At 40.9% G+C, this 12,673-nt stretch overlaps 1 protein-coding gene across 1 annotated transcript; it reads right to left on the bottom strand.

Annotated features, from left to right (window-relative positions):
- Positions 1–9,723: 9,723 nt before the first annotated feature.
- DMAC1 (distal membrane arm assembly component 1) lies at positions 9,724–11,351 on the bottom strand. The gene is made up of 2 exons (XM_047769540.1): positions 11,041–11,351; positions 9,724–10,011 (listed from the first exon to the last, which is right to left on the bottom strand). The coding sequence occupies exons 1-2, from the start codon at positions 11,309–11,311 to the stop codon at positions 9,947–9,949; spliced, it is 336 nt and encodes a 111-aa protein (XP_047625496.1). The 5' UTR covers positions 11,312–11,351; the 3' UTR covers positions 9,724–9,946.
- Positions 11,352–12,673: the final 1,322 nt, after the last annotated feature.

Below are 12,673 nucleotides of genomic sequence, written 5' to 3'. Positions count from 1 at the left end.
CATCAAGGAAAGCATGTCAGTCTCACAACCAACTTGGTGAAATAAGCATCAAGCGTAGCAGGAAGCCAAAGCTGCTGTCAATTGCCCTCCTCCCCCTCAGCCATGGTTATATTTAAACCAAGTAATAATAAAACAAACTGGCAGCTGGCACTTTCATAGCGCCAACTCTGGGGCCCCCTCAGAAGAAAACTTTTTTCTAGATAGACTTTGTCATTTCTCTTTTTAATGTTTCATTTGCTGTTTATTTTAAAATTACATTTCTAAAGGGAGCATTTTAAAATAAAATTTAAAAAAAATGGGATGAATTGAGCCAAACTGCAAACACAGACATGCTTTGAGCTGTATGCAACTTTTAAATTAAAAAAATTCTGCCTTCCTGACACCTGCATAATGAGACCCCAAACATCCCATCCCTCAAACACTAGTGTTGAAGCCCCTTCCCCATATCCAGACCCTGCGTCCTTGGTCAGCTGGTGAGAAGAAGCGTGACACATTATTTATACTATTAAATACTTTATACATTTGTACTCTTAAAATATGCTAATAAGAACACTATTGGTGATCATTCATTGACTGCTCAGTACAACACAGTTGTTAAACACAACAGTCCCCAGAAAAGCTGGGAGGTATGACTATTCACATTTTACAAATCAGAATGCTAAGGCTCCAAGAATGTAGCTTGTTTAGGGACAAGCAGCTCCCAACCGGCTGGTTCTAAAGCACACCTTTTGTCTGCATTGCCTTCGTCCCTCTAAATCTTGGGCTTCCCAAGACAGGTCGCTGTTCTTACATCCCAGGGAGACAAAATGACTTTCTGCTGCTTTGGAAGGTACAACCTACATTGCTTCCTACCAGAAAGAAAGTTGGGTCAGAATAGACACATTTCCTTGAATTTTTAAAGAACCAGTGTGGAAGTATCCTGCAAAGGTTCCAAAGGCCTGAGCTCAGATGAGCCATCTGCTTCTTACCGGTGATTGTACAGCCTCTCAACTCCCCAAACCACCTCCATTTTTCATCTCTAAAATGGGAACTATGGGAGATGTCCATTCTCTGCCTTGGTGTGAACTAGTGTGTAAATGATCGAAAGAAAATAACCTGTCAGTTGAAAAACTCCCTATATGTTGGGTTAGTGTGATTTCCCACCTCATTTTTTGAAAAGAATGTTGCAAAAATATTTGGTATCCCTATACTCAGCCATGGTAAAACCTATTTGAGGAGTTTACTTACCTCCCCCCATCCCCACACTCCTAACAATGGTACAGCAAAGGAAACAGCTTGGGTTTGCATAGCAGAAACCAAAGCGAAAGCATCACATTTTCACTAAATCATGAGGAGGGGCTAAATCTGCTGGGGCTGCCAACATGTGCCAAATGTGTCTCTCAGCTTGCTCTGTTGGTAACAGGTGTTCACAGGGTGGTGAGGATGGAGAGCAGGCCTCCCCCCAATTTGCCTGTCTTTCACTTGTCAAGGATTTTGACAGGCATTTTGCAGTTCTCTGTCACACACTTCCAAGCATGGCTGCGCAGCACGCTGTTTAAAGCAACCCCAAGTCAGGAACCCCGAGAACCCCTGCTTAGAGTTTCTGTTGGATGACATGAGTGTGGGTAGCCCTGATACATGTTTGCTCTATTCCTCCTCCTGGTGGGCGGCACAGCAGTCAAAAGTTTGTCCCACTGGTGATTGGGCTTTGCTCTTGGTAAAGCTATCAATCTTGATTTCTGTGTCAGTTTAAGATATAAAAATCCCTCTTCCTCACTCTCATTCATCCAGTGTATAAAACTCTCTTATATCATCATTACTTTGTAAAGTATCTGGCTCTCCTAGTTGATTCTCAACTTCTTTGAATAGGGACCCTGCAATATTCCTAACATACCTAACAGTGCCTGACATATAATGAAGGCTAATAAATACATCTTGGACTGAATCTTAATACATCTAAGGTACCTGAACATGGTAATTCCCTGAAGTAAGTCAGGCCAGATTACTTCTAGTTACCAAAACCTTTTTGGTGATAACATGACCAGAATCTAGGGTTTTCACCAGTGGTGGCTTCTGATCCCAGGCTTAATGGCTATTTCTGTAGTTGGCCATTAGAGTGATGAAGTCATCCATTTGGTTTTATTTTGTCCACTCAGCTTCATATAACTATAGGAGGACACTTTAAAAATAGGTATGTATCACTTTGTACCTCCAGGTACAGGACAGAATGTGCATCTCTTACAAGTCTACTTTGCCCACTCACTAATGGCATCTTTTCCTTTGCTGAAGTTTTCTGTTGTTCCAGATACACCCTGCATAATGTAACATGTTTAATTCACATCACTAAACCACTATTTTGCAGGGTGAAAGTGAAGGAGGGGTTTTCCTATTTGGTTCTTGGGAAATACAAAGGGATCCCCACACACACACACCCCATCACCATCTGCAACCCCAATCTTTCCTTTGATTTCCCATGTTTCCTTTGAATGCCTGAGCAACTACGCAGGCTAGCAGAGGGTAATCACATTTCATGCTTCAGGGCATGATACGATCACTTGAGGATCAGGAAGGCCCTCTCCCCTCTCCTGTAGAATTGTTCGCTGGGCCAGGTTTACTACCTGGGGTGAAGGGTTGGTAAATTCCTGTGAAGCATCAAGCATTTTCAGCTGCAAGATTCTTGGGAGTGACCTTGAAGGGGCAGCAGTCTGATCTTCTATGGTGGCTTCACAGGATCACTGCAGAGGGCGCTATTTCAATTTTCTCTCAGTTCTCGACCACTACCTGTGTCCTTTGGAATCCCAGAGTACATCTTCTTTATGCAATGAGAGGATCTTAGTGCTGAAAGGAAATTTAGAAACTACCTAGTCTAATCTTCTGAATTTATAGAGGGTTAAAATTTATGGTCTAAAATGTTAAATAACTTTCTCAAGAGCATATTAGGAGCAGGTGGCAGACCTTAGATTAGAACCTGAAATTCATAACCCAGTTGTTCAGATGCTTTTTCCAATACTTCACAGCTGAGATCTGTTCTGTGCACCTCAGTCAGGCTGAACTACCCCAGTGGATCTCAACTCTAAGGATTCATCTGAATCACTCAGAGAACCTGTTAAAATAGATTAGTGGGCTCCTGATTTAGTAGTAGATCTGGCTTGGGCCAAGAATCTGCATTTCTAATCAGATCTCAGGTAAGGTGGATGCTCCTGGGCTGGGGCGCACAGTAGCTAAGAAAGGACTACTGAAATATACTAAAGTTGTCAAATAAAAAGAAATATTTTCCCTTTCCTTATTAATTTGTTCAGCCCTTTATTCACTTATTCATCAAATATTTATCAAACAGCAACCAAATGCCTGGCATGTTTATTACTGTGCCTGGGTGATGGGAGATATGACAATAAAAGCACAATCCTCTTCTCGAGGAATTCTCAATAGGTGGGGAGGGACAGAAGCATAAATAATTACTGAACAGTCTCCTAAGTCAGTGGCATAAGTGTACAAAGTATAAGGGTTGCACAGCCCTAAAAGTAATAACATGGGGACTTTTCAGGGAAGGCTCCATAAGTGACATTTGGGCTGGGCTTTGAAGGACAAGTGGGATTTCTCCAGACAAAAGGAGTATTATTAGCTGAATGAATAGCACATGCACAGGTATGGGGAATGGCATTTTTAGGAAGAGGTGGCTAAGAGTGGCAGGAACATAGCGGGGTAAGGTGTGGAACAGAAGTCAGGGAGTAGAAGAAAATACATATTGAAAAATATGGAGTGTAGGAGTCCCTGTTGTGGCTCAGCAGTAACGAACCCTACTAGCATTCATGAGGGTGTGAGTTTGGTCCCTGGTCTCACTTAGTGGGTTAAAGGATCCAGCATTGCCATAAGCTGTGGTGTAGGTCACAGATGACAGCTCGGATATGGCATTGCTGTGGCTGTGGTAGTTTCCCTGTGGTATAGTAGGTTCTTGTTGCTTATCTACTTTTATATGTAGTAGTGTGTATATGTTAGGTGTAGGCTGGCATCTCCAATTTGACCCCTAGCCTGGGAACTACCATATGCTGAGGGTGCAGCCTAAAAAGCTTAAAAAAAAAAAAAAAAGGAAGGTGAACTAATGAAATGCATCCCATACACTGCCAAGCAGTCTGGAATTCATTGTGTGTGTAGCAGGGATGCTGAAAGGTTTTAAGCCAGTACATGTTATAAGAGGCCTATGGCTGTAGTGAGAGCAGAAAATGAAAAGGGTTTCCTGAAAACAAGGAAAGATTAAGAATCTATAATGGTAATCTACATGAGAAATGGAAATAGCTGATCCAAAGTATTAGAATGGATAGAAAAGAGCTACCCATTAGATACTAAAGGGTTAAAGTAACCGAGACTTGTTAACAGATCAAAAGTAAAGAATAACAATAAAGTCATAGATAATTCTAGTTTCTAGCTTCCACAGATGATGAGATGGAAATGCTATGAATCAATATAAGAAATAGAGAAGCACAGATAGGTGGGTGGGAGATGAGTTCATTTGGAACAGTTGGGACTTTGGTGCCTATAGACAGACAGGTAGGATGCTCTCCTGTTCCTGGGAAATAGTTTTAGGTTCAGGACACTGGCCCAAGGTCAGGAGAGAGAATGGGGTAAAGTCAAGGAAGGGTATGAGCCTGCTTATGGAAACGATAAGAATTTCTTGTCCTGAATGTCATGTAAATTGATGTCAGAGTAAGAAGGGATAGAGGCTCAATTATAAAGAAGAGGAAGCCAGGAGATTCATGATACATGTTAATCTAAGGGATAACCAAGGAAAAATGGAAAATCAGCATTTAAAATTTCTAATTTTGCTATCTTAACATTCTGAGGATGGATGCTAAGAAAACAACTGTAGCAATAGAATTTCCCAATTCCCAATTAGTGCTCCTAGCCAAGCCACTGCTGGTTCATCACTTGAGCCTTTGGAAAATTCTTACCTGCTCCAGGCCTCAGTCACCCCACCTGTAAAACAGGGTTGCTGAGATTAAACAGTTCTTGCAAAGCACTTAGCATAATGTTCGGCACATAAAAAGGATGCCATTTTTTTTTTCTAATATTTGCAGTGGAACAGTTGGCTAGAAAACAGAAAATACAATGTATTCAAGAAAACCACCAGTTTAAAAAAAAAAAAGTGAAGACCATAACTGTAAAGACAAATGCTATTCAGATGGCCCCTTTTTGCTACTTCCTGAATAAACAGAATGGAAATATTTATTTGGTCTGGCATGCCATCTACTATGACTGACACCACAAAAACACTGATTCCCTGTATTAACTGTCTACACTGTATGACAAATTACCACAAACCAAAATCTGTTATCTCCCAGTTTCACAACACGACTAGATAATCTGCTTAGGGTCTCACTGGGCTGAAATCAAGGTGTTGGCCAGGGCTGGGATTCTTGGTTCTCACTGGCCCTCTTTCAAGTTCAAGGGTGGTTGGCAGAATTCATCTCCTTTGAGGAACCAGGGCCGTCGTTTCCCTTTGAGTTGTCGGCTGGGCTGGTGATCACTCAGCACTCCAGGCTGCCTGCACTTCCTAGTCACGTGGCCCCCCAGAGGCAGTTTTCAGTGTGGACCTTTGCTTTCTTCCAGCCTGCATGGACTCCCTCTCCTGCTCTGGCTTCTCAGGTCTCTGACTTCTGGATCAAGATTTAATGGGCTCCTGTGATTAGCTCATCTGGTAATCTCCCTATCTCAAGATCAACTGATCTCAGACCTTTATTACATCTGCAAATTTCCTTCACAGCAGCACCTACAATGGTGTTTGACTGAATAACTAGAAAGTGCATGTACACCATTTTAGGAATCCTGCCTGCCACATTCCTGAAGCACATGCAAGTTCAGTGACAGGACTGAGTGGTGGTTTTTAGTGGCACTGCAACATTTAACATTTAACCTTTTGGCTATTTCTCTACATTCCATTTACATTTGAATGACAAGTTGTTGAATATCTCAAAGGCCAAGAGACATGCATTTAGAAGAATGACAAATTTGTTCACCATGCTCTTAGGCTACCTCTGAATGATGTGTAATTATAGGTCTTTCACCTCTGACTCTTTGCCCCTAACACCTAAATAATCATTGGGTCAAGGCAAGGGGGTCTTGTCATTTAAAGAAAAAAAGAAAAGTAGCTTTTCAACTCAAAATTGCTTACTATTCCTCGCTTCAAGTTTTGAGAAATGTCAGTTTGATCAATGTAGTCCTGGCAATAAATCAGTTGAGGCCAAGCCTGGTTTGAGGCGGTATTTGAACATATGCTTGCCCTGAACATATATTTAATTTGGGAGCAATATATTTTACATTGTCAAATCAAGTGGCTTCATTCACGAGGCCCCTAATTCAGACATATCAGGCTCAGAAACCAGTAATAAAAAAGGAGCGAGGAGGAAATGCTGAGGATGGGAGTGTGAGGTACAAATCATGGCTGAAACGATTACCATCTAGGGCCCCCAACACAGATGTCTCTGCAATTTGCCGCTGCCAGGTGAAACCACAGCTTTTTAGAATTATCTGTATTTGGCAGTCTCCAGTGCTATCAGCAACAACTGGCCAAGCAATTGGCCCCAGGAAAGGGACCCTTCACCTCTCCCCCAACACACAGCAGGGGGAGAAGATGCTAAGGATCAATCTATATTCGGATCCTTTTATATGTTTGATGGTCACAAAATTCTAGACTAGTAAGTGCATAACACAAAAGGAACCTGGAGCTGGCGTAATGACTTCTTGATCATCTGGAGATACTGAAGTTTACACCACAAAAAGGTGTGTTAATAGGTATCTTAGACACCATGAAGAAATGTCTGTTTACATTCATGTTCTAAGGAAAACTCTTAGGTGTATTTTAAATTACCCATTTTTGTACTTTTTTCTCTTCTTTCTTTGCTAAAGGTAAATAAACTTTCATTTCTATGCTGTAAGAGATTATAAAGCCCATAAATCAGAATTAAGCAGGTGTACTTATAATAATGCACTGATTCTTGTGCCCACTTATCCTGCTCACCCCATTTGATCCCCAAGAAAAGGGGAAATGGGGCACTATATACACTTCCTGTATTGCTACACTAAGGTGGTATCTTTCCTTTCTGAAGACCAATCCCTAAAACAAAGATCTCTATTTAGCACTGACAGAAATCAAAGCAAATTTTAGAATACACTTCAAGATGGCCAACAAACACATGAAAAAATGCTCAACATTGCTGATTATAAGAGAAATGCAAATCAAAACTACCATGAGATACCACCTCACACCAATCAGAATGGCCATCATTAATAAATCCACAAATAACAAGTGCTGGAGGGGCTGTGGAGAAAAGGGAACCCTCCTGCACTGTTGGTGGGAATGTCAACTGGTACAGCCACTATGGAGAACAGTTTGGAGATACCTTAGAAATCTATACATAGAACTTCCATATGACCCTGCAATCCCACTCCTGGGCATATATATCCAGACAAAACTCTACTTAAAAGAGACACATGCCCCCGCATGTTCATTGCAGCACTATTCACAATAGCCAGGACATAGAAACAACCCAAATGTCCATCGACAGATGACTGGGTTCAGAAGATGTGGTATATATACACAATGGAATACTACTCAGCCATAAAAAAGAATGACATCATGCCATTTGCAGCAACATGGATGGAGCTAGAGAATCTCATCCTGAGTGAAATGAGCCAGAAAGACAAAGACAAATACCATATGATATCACTTATAACTGGAATCTAATATCCAGCACAAATGAACATCTCCTCAGAAAAGAAAATCATGGACTTGGAGAAAAGACTTGTGGCTGCCTGATGGGAGGGGGAGGGAGTGGGAGGGATGGGGAGCTTGGGCTTATCAGACACAACTTAGAATAGATTTACAAGGAGATCCTGCTGAATAGCACTGAGAACTAGATACTCATGTTGCAACAGAACAAAGGGTGGGGGAAAAAAAATGTAATTGTAATGTATACATGTAAGGATAACCTGACCCCCTTGCTGTACAGTGGGAAAATAAAAAAAATTAAAAAAAAAATAAATTTCAAATGAAAAAACAATTTTTAACCACAAATTCTAACTAACCAATTTCTTTGGCGGGGGGGATTATTCCCAACTGCCTATAGACAAAGTAGAACAATACTTTGCTCACACCTAGTTAAGTGACTCCAAGTGGGAAAAACCAAACACACTTGGGCAATACAGCTAATGAGTGAGCAAATTTATTTGGAAAAAGCTCTTAATTTGTTTAAAGATTCACACTAATTCAAATTTTGGGAAAGACGGTAAAATTACATTATAAAAGTTTAAGAGTTATTCTGTGTATCCAGTAAGTCAAGCCAAGGAAAGTGAGATTTTACAAGCAAGTTAGATTTATGTAATTTGGGTTTAACCTAAGAAAATGTTAGGATCATAGCTGTCCATCGATAGAATGGCTTGCCTTTGAAAACAGATAGTAACTTGTCTTCACTGGTATTTCAGTGGATGACCATGTGTCAAGGGCCCTCAAGAAAGTACCCTTCTTTGGGCCCTCTCTGGTCTAACTTAAAAAACTTCTAAATTCACTAACATCACATAATTGAATTGTACATTTTCATAAAAATACCGTGTTGTCTAGTTTATATCAAAATGTCTTTCTTCTCAACTATGTGTGTATATACATACATGAATGCTGATGTAGACAATGCAAAAAACTCATTTGTGAGGCTTAACAGTCTTGGTACTTCTATGTAATACCAGAAAAACAACCCTCAAGGTACTTTACTTGCTCAACATATCACTCAAAATTTACACATTGTGATTGGCAGCTGAATTTAAGAGCTTTCTGCTTTGAAAAACAGCTACATATAACTTTAGAGAGAAGCCACAGTATTTCAGAAAGGAAGAAAAAATGGTAGGAAGCACACTCCTCTTAGAAATAAATTATGTAATTTTAAGTCCTTATCTCAAAAATACCTCAATTTCATCATAGCAACTTTGCCAGTGCTTGTGAAAAAATAAACAAACCCAACAAAAAACAAATGCTTTGAATTTCTCTCAAATATTTTGGTATCAAGTTTTTTTAATGCTTATTTTTATGATTATCTAAATGTTTCATAAAGGTTATTAATTCTTGCTTCTTAGGAACAATTCTAATTCTGAAAGATAAGAACAAGTCCTAATTCCATCAGTGACTTGCCAAATGACCTTGGGCAAATCACTAGGATTATGGTTTGTTTGTTTGTTTTTTGTCTTTTGTCCTTTTAGGGCCCCACCTGTGGCATATGGAGGTTTCCAGGCTAGGGGTCTAATTGGAGCTACAGCTACCAGCCTACACCACAGCCACAGCAATGCTAGATCCGAGCGTGTCTGCAACCTACACCACAGCTCAAGGCAACGCTGGATCCTTAACCCACTGAGAAAGGCCAGGGATTGAACCCGCAACCTCATGGTTCCTAGTCAGATTCATTTCCACTGCGCCATGACAGAAACTCCCGGATTCTGTTTTTGAAGATTCACTTACCAGCAATAAAACACCTGATAAGCTAGGAAACTCCATAAGGTGATAGACGGGACAACTCCTTGCAAAGTATGAGCAGTACACAGGTAGAAGTTTTATGTACTTCTGCATGATGCTTGTTTAGGATTAGGTTGATAGTAAGTATTGACCTAATTATGGGAGAAGTAAAAAGAAGTACTGAAAAAAGTTTAGCTCACTTTATCATTTGGTTTATCATTTCCTCTCCTTCCCAGATAAGACACAAAACTTCCTCTCTTCTCTGAGGGATTTATTGGTCCCTATGGAACCTGAAAAGAAAGCCACAAACATTCATGGCCCTTGAATGACAACTCATGTTTGTCCTTTCAGTCTTGCAATACATGCTGGATTGAAGTCTGTCAATGTCCATGTGTCTGTCCAGAACATCCATAAGAGCCATGCTTGCTCTGTGTGTCATGATGACACACAGAGATGACAAATACACCGGTAGTATCTTCAACCAGCACGGAAGGCCTTCCCTTTGGGGTCTGACAGGATGATTACACCCCAACAAGCAATGCCTAGGGAAAAAAAACAACAGTACTTTATAAGTTATGTTGCATTTCCGTTTACCAAGTGTTTTTATATGTCAACTTACTTAACCTTCACAATATTCCTTGAAGATACAATTACCATTATATGGAATACCTGCTGTGGCACAGTGGGTTAAGAATAATCCAACTGTATCAGCTCAAGTTGCTGCAGAGGCCTGGGTTCAATCACCAGCCCAGCACAGTGAGTTAAAGGATCCTATGTTACTGCAGCTATGGAGTATGTAAGGCTGAGGCTCGGATTCAATCCCTAGCCCAGGAATTTCCATATGCTGAGAATGCAGCCATTAAAAAAAAAAAAAAAAAAGCAAGCAATTACCATTATATTTTTCTTATATAAGAGGAAAATCGAGAAAAAAAATCCTTTCATTTCCCCAAAGCAAGAAAGGGACTAAAAGGTAATTTATCTGTCCAAGTAGTTAAGAGATCTGCAAACCCAAAATTCTATTCATTCTCTTGGTATGATCACCTACAAGAATCACTACACTTTACTGGAAGACATTTTGACAGTCACTGGATCTTACTACAAATAAGGACCATGGGCCACAATACCCAGGGAAAGACCTAGTATGTGGCTTTGATTCCAAGGTCAAGTGCCCTCAGGCTTTTTTTCACAATCTAGAAACGAAGCATGGGTTTTGTTGATGGATAAACCTGGGATCAAGGGCTAGGTGTGTCACACCTGGGTGTCCCTTCTTTGAACATATTTCTTACTTCTCTGTGCCTTGGTTTCTTCAATAAGAAAATGGACATCTATACGCATACCATCTCTAATAGCTCTTGTTAGCATTAAAAATATTGAGGCTAGAAAGAGTTCTTAAAAGTTACTGTGATTTAAGAAGAAAAAAAAAAGAAAACATCTCAATAACTTCTTCCCGCTCCGCATCTTACTGGGGGGTGAGGAACTTGTCTCCCCCCACGTGACCAACCCGGGCGCCCGCGTGGGTAAGCCTCTCTGCCCCCACTCCCCATGCCCAAGGGTAGTGCCCAGACTCTCACTGATGCCGAAGACCATCTGCGCAATAGTCCCTGGACTCGGGGAGTATCCCAGCTTCAAGGGCTTCCTCGCGACCCAGTACACGTACCCGCCCGCCCCTATCAGCCCCGACCCGGAAAGCACGCGACAACTCCAGCAGCTTTTAAATGGAGAGTCTTGCGCTGGAGAGGTCGGCTCTCGGGATGCTGTGATGGGCGCGGGCTTGGCGGAGGCGGCCTCAGGAGGCACAACGACCTTGGCGGGTTCAGAAGGCTGGGAAAGGAAAGAACCCATGTTGAGGAACTCGGCCTGAGCCGTGGGAGCTTTCGCGAGAACTGACGTAAAAGGGGGTGGTCTGAAAGCAGCGCCTGTGCGCCGTACCGGAAGAAGTGTGAGGGCCGCTGGGAAATGTAGTTCCTACCTGCCTCAGGAGGGGAAAAGATGGCGGGAGTTTCCCTCGGTCGTCTTTTGCAGCGAAAACCGTGGTTTTATGCGAGGCCAACTTTTTTCCCCTCTTAGTCGTTTTAGGAGATTAGCCTAAATATCTCAACTCTCAATCTCCTTAGAGGAAAAGTCTGGGTTTCTAAGTGTTCTGTCTAACACGAAATGTGAGACCTCTGGCATGTCACTTCACCTGACTGGAGGTGTTTGACACAAAGGAGTTAAGTAGTGTTAGGGCTTAACTGTATGCTAGACACTTTGCCAAGCGATTATCTGCGTTATGCCATTTAATATTCCTAACCCAACACGTTTATCGATTTCCAGATATATCACAAAACCGGTTAGATTACACAGCCATTGTTGAAACCATCGTTTTTATAAATATAAAATAAAATTTCTTAAATGCTACCGGTACAAAATGAGCAGGGACTACGCAAGTACAACACAGGTATTAAAATGAGTTTGAATTACCTGCATAAATACTTTCAATTTCTCTTTAGCATTTTTTTTACGTTACAATCTCAGTTTTGTCAGACTTAGGCTGGTGTTTCTGGTTTGAGAGCTCTGGAGAAAATTCAAGTCAAGATTAGTCTAATGGATTTGCAGAGTTAATAACAGGATCTTGGTGGTTTATGTTCTTATCCTCTCCAAGCATGGACTTTTGATTCTGACTGCTTCTTCGCAGTTCCTCTTGGATATCATCCACTCCTGCATCCTACATTTCCTTTGGGCTTTGTATTGGGTTGGGCATGTATTTCTTTCGCTAGGTTGTTCTCAGGATTACTGGCAAGAAAAAAGGGAATTTAGAGTTCAGAGTTTGTTTCTGTTAGAGGACATGTGTGAAAGCAAGGTTAACTTCATGCTTGAAATTTTCTCCTTTATAATGGCCTAAAAAATATGATAAAAAATAAAAATTCACTATTAGCCTTCTAAAATGAGGTGTGTTTGGGGGGAAATCCAAAAAAAAGACAAAAATAAAGATTTTTTTAAATAGGAGAAAATAAAATAGAGTACTAGGTTGGCCTGCTGCTTAATTTCATATATATATCTCCATATATTATATAGCAGAAAGACAGAGGTTTGGGAAATTTGGTGTTGTACCTGGCTCTGTCATTATGAGTCAGCCATATGACATAGAGTCCATTATTTATTCTCTTTGGTCTGCATTTACCTCATATTTAAAATAAGGAGATTTGAAATAGGTGATACCTCATA

The sequence above is a fragment of the Phacochoerus africanus genome, chromosome 2 (assembly GCF_016906955.1).
Source record: "Phacochoerus africanus isolate WHEZ1 chromosome 2, ROS_Pafr_v1, whole genome shotgun sequence".
NCBI classification, from domain to species: domain Eukaryota; kingdom Metazoa; phylum Chordata; class Mammalia; order Artiodactyla; family Suidae; genus Phacochoerus; species Phacochoerus africanus.
This window is presented reverse-complemented; position numbering and strand designations above follow the sequence as displayed.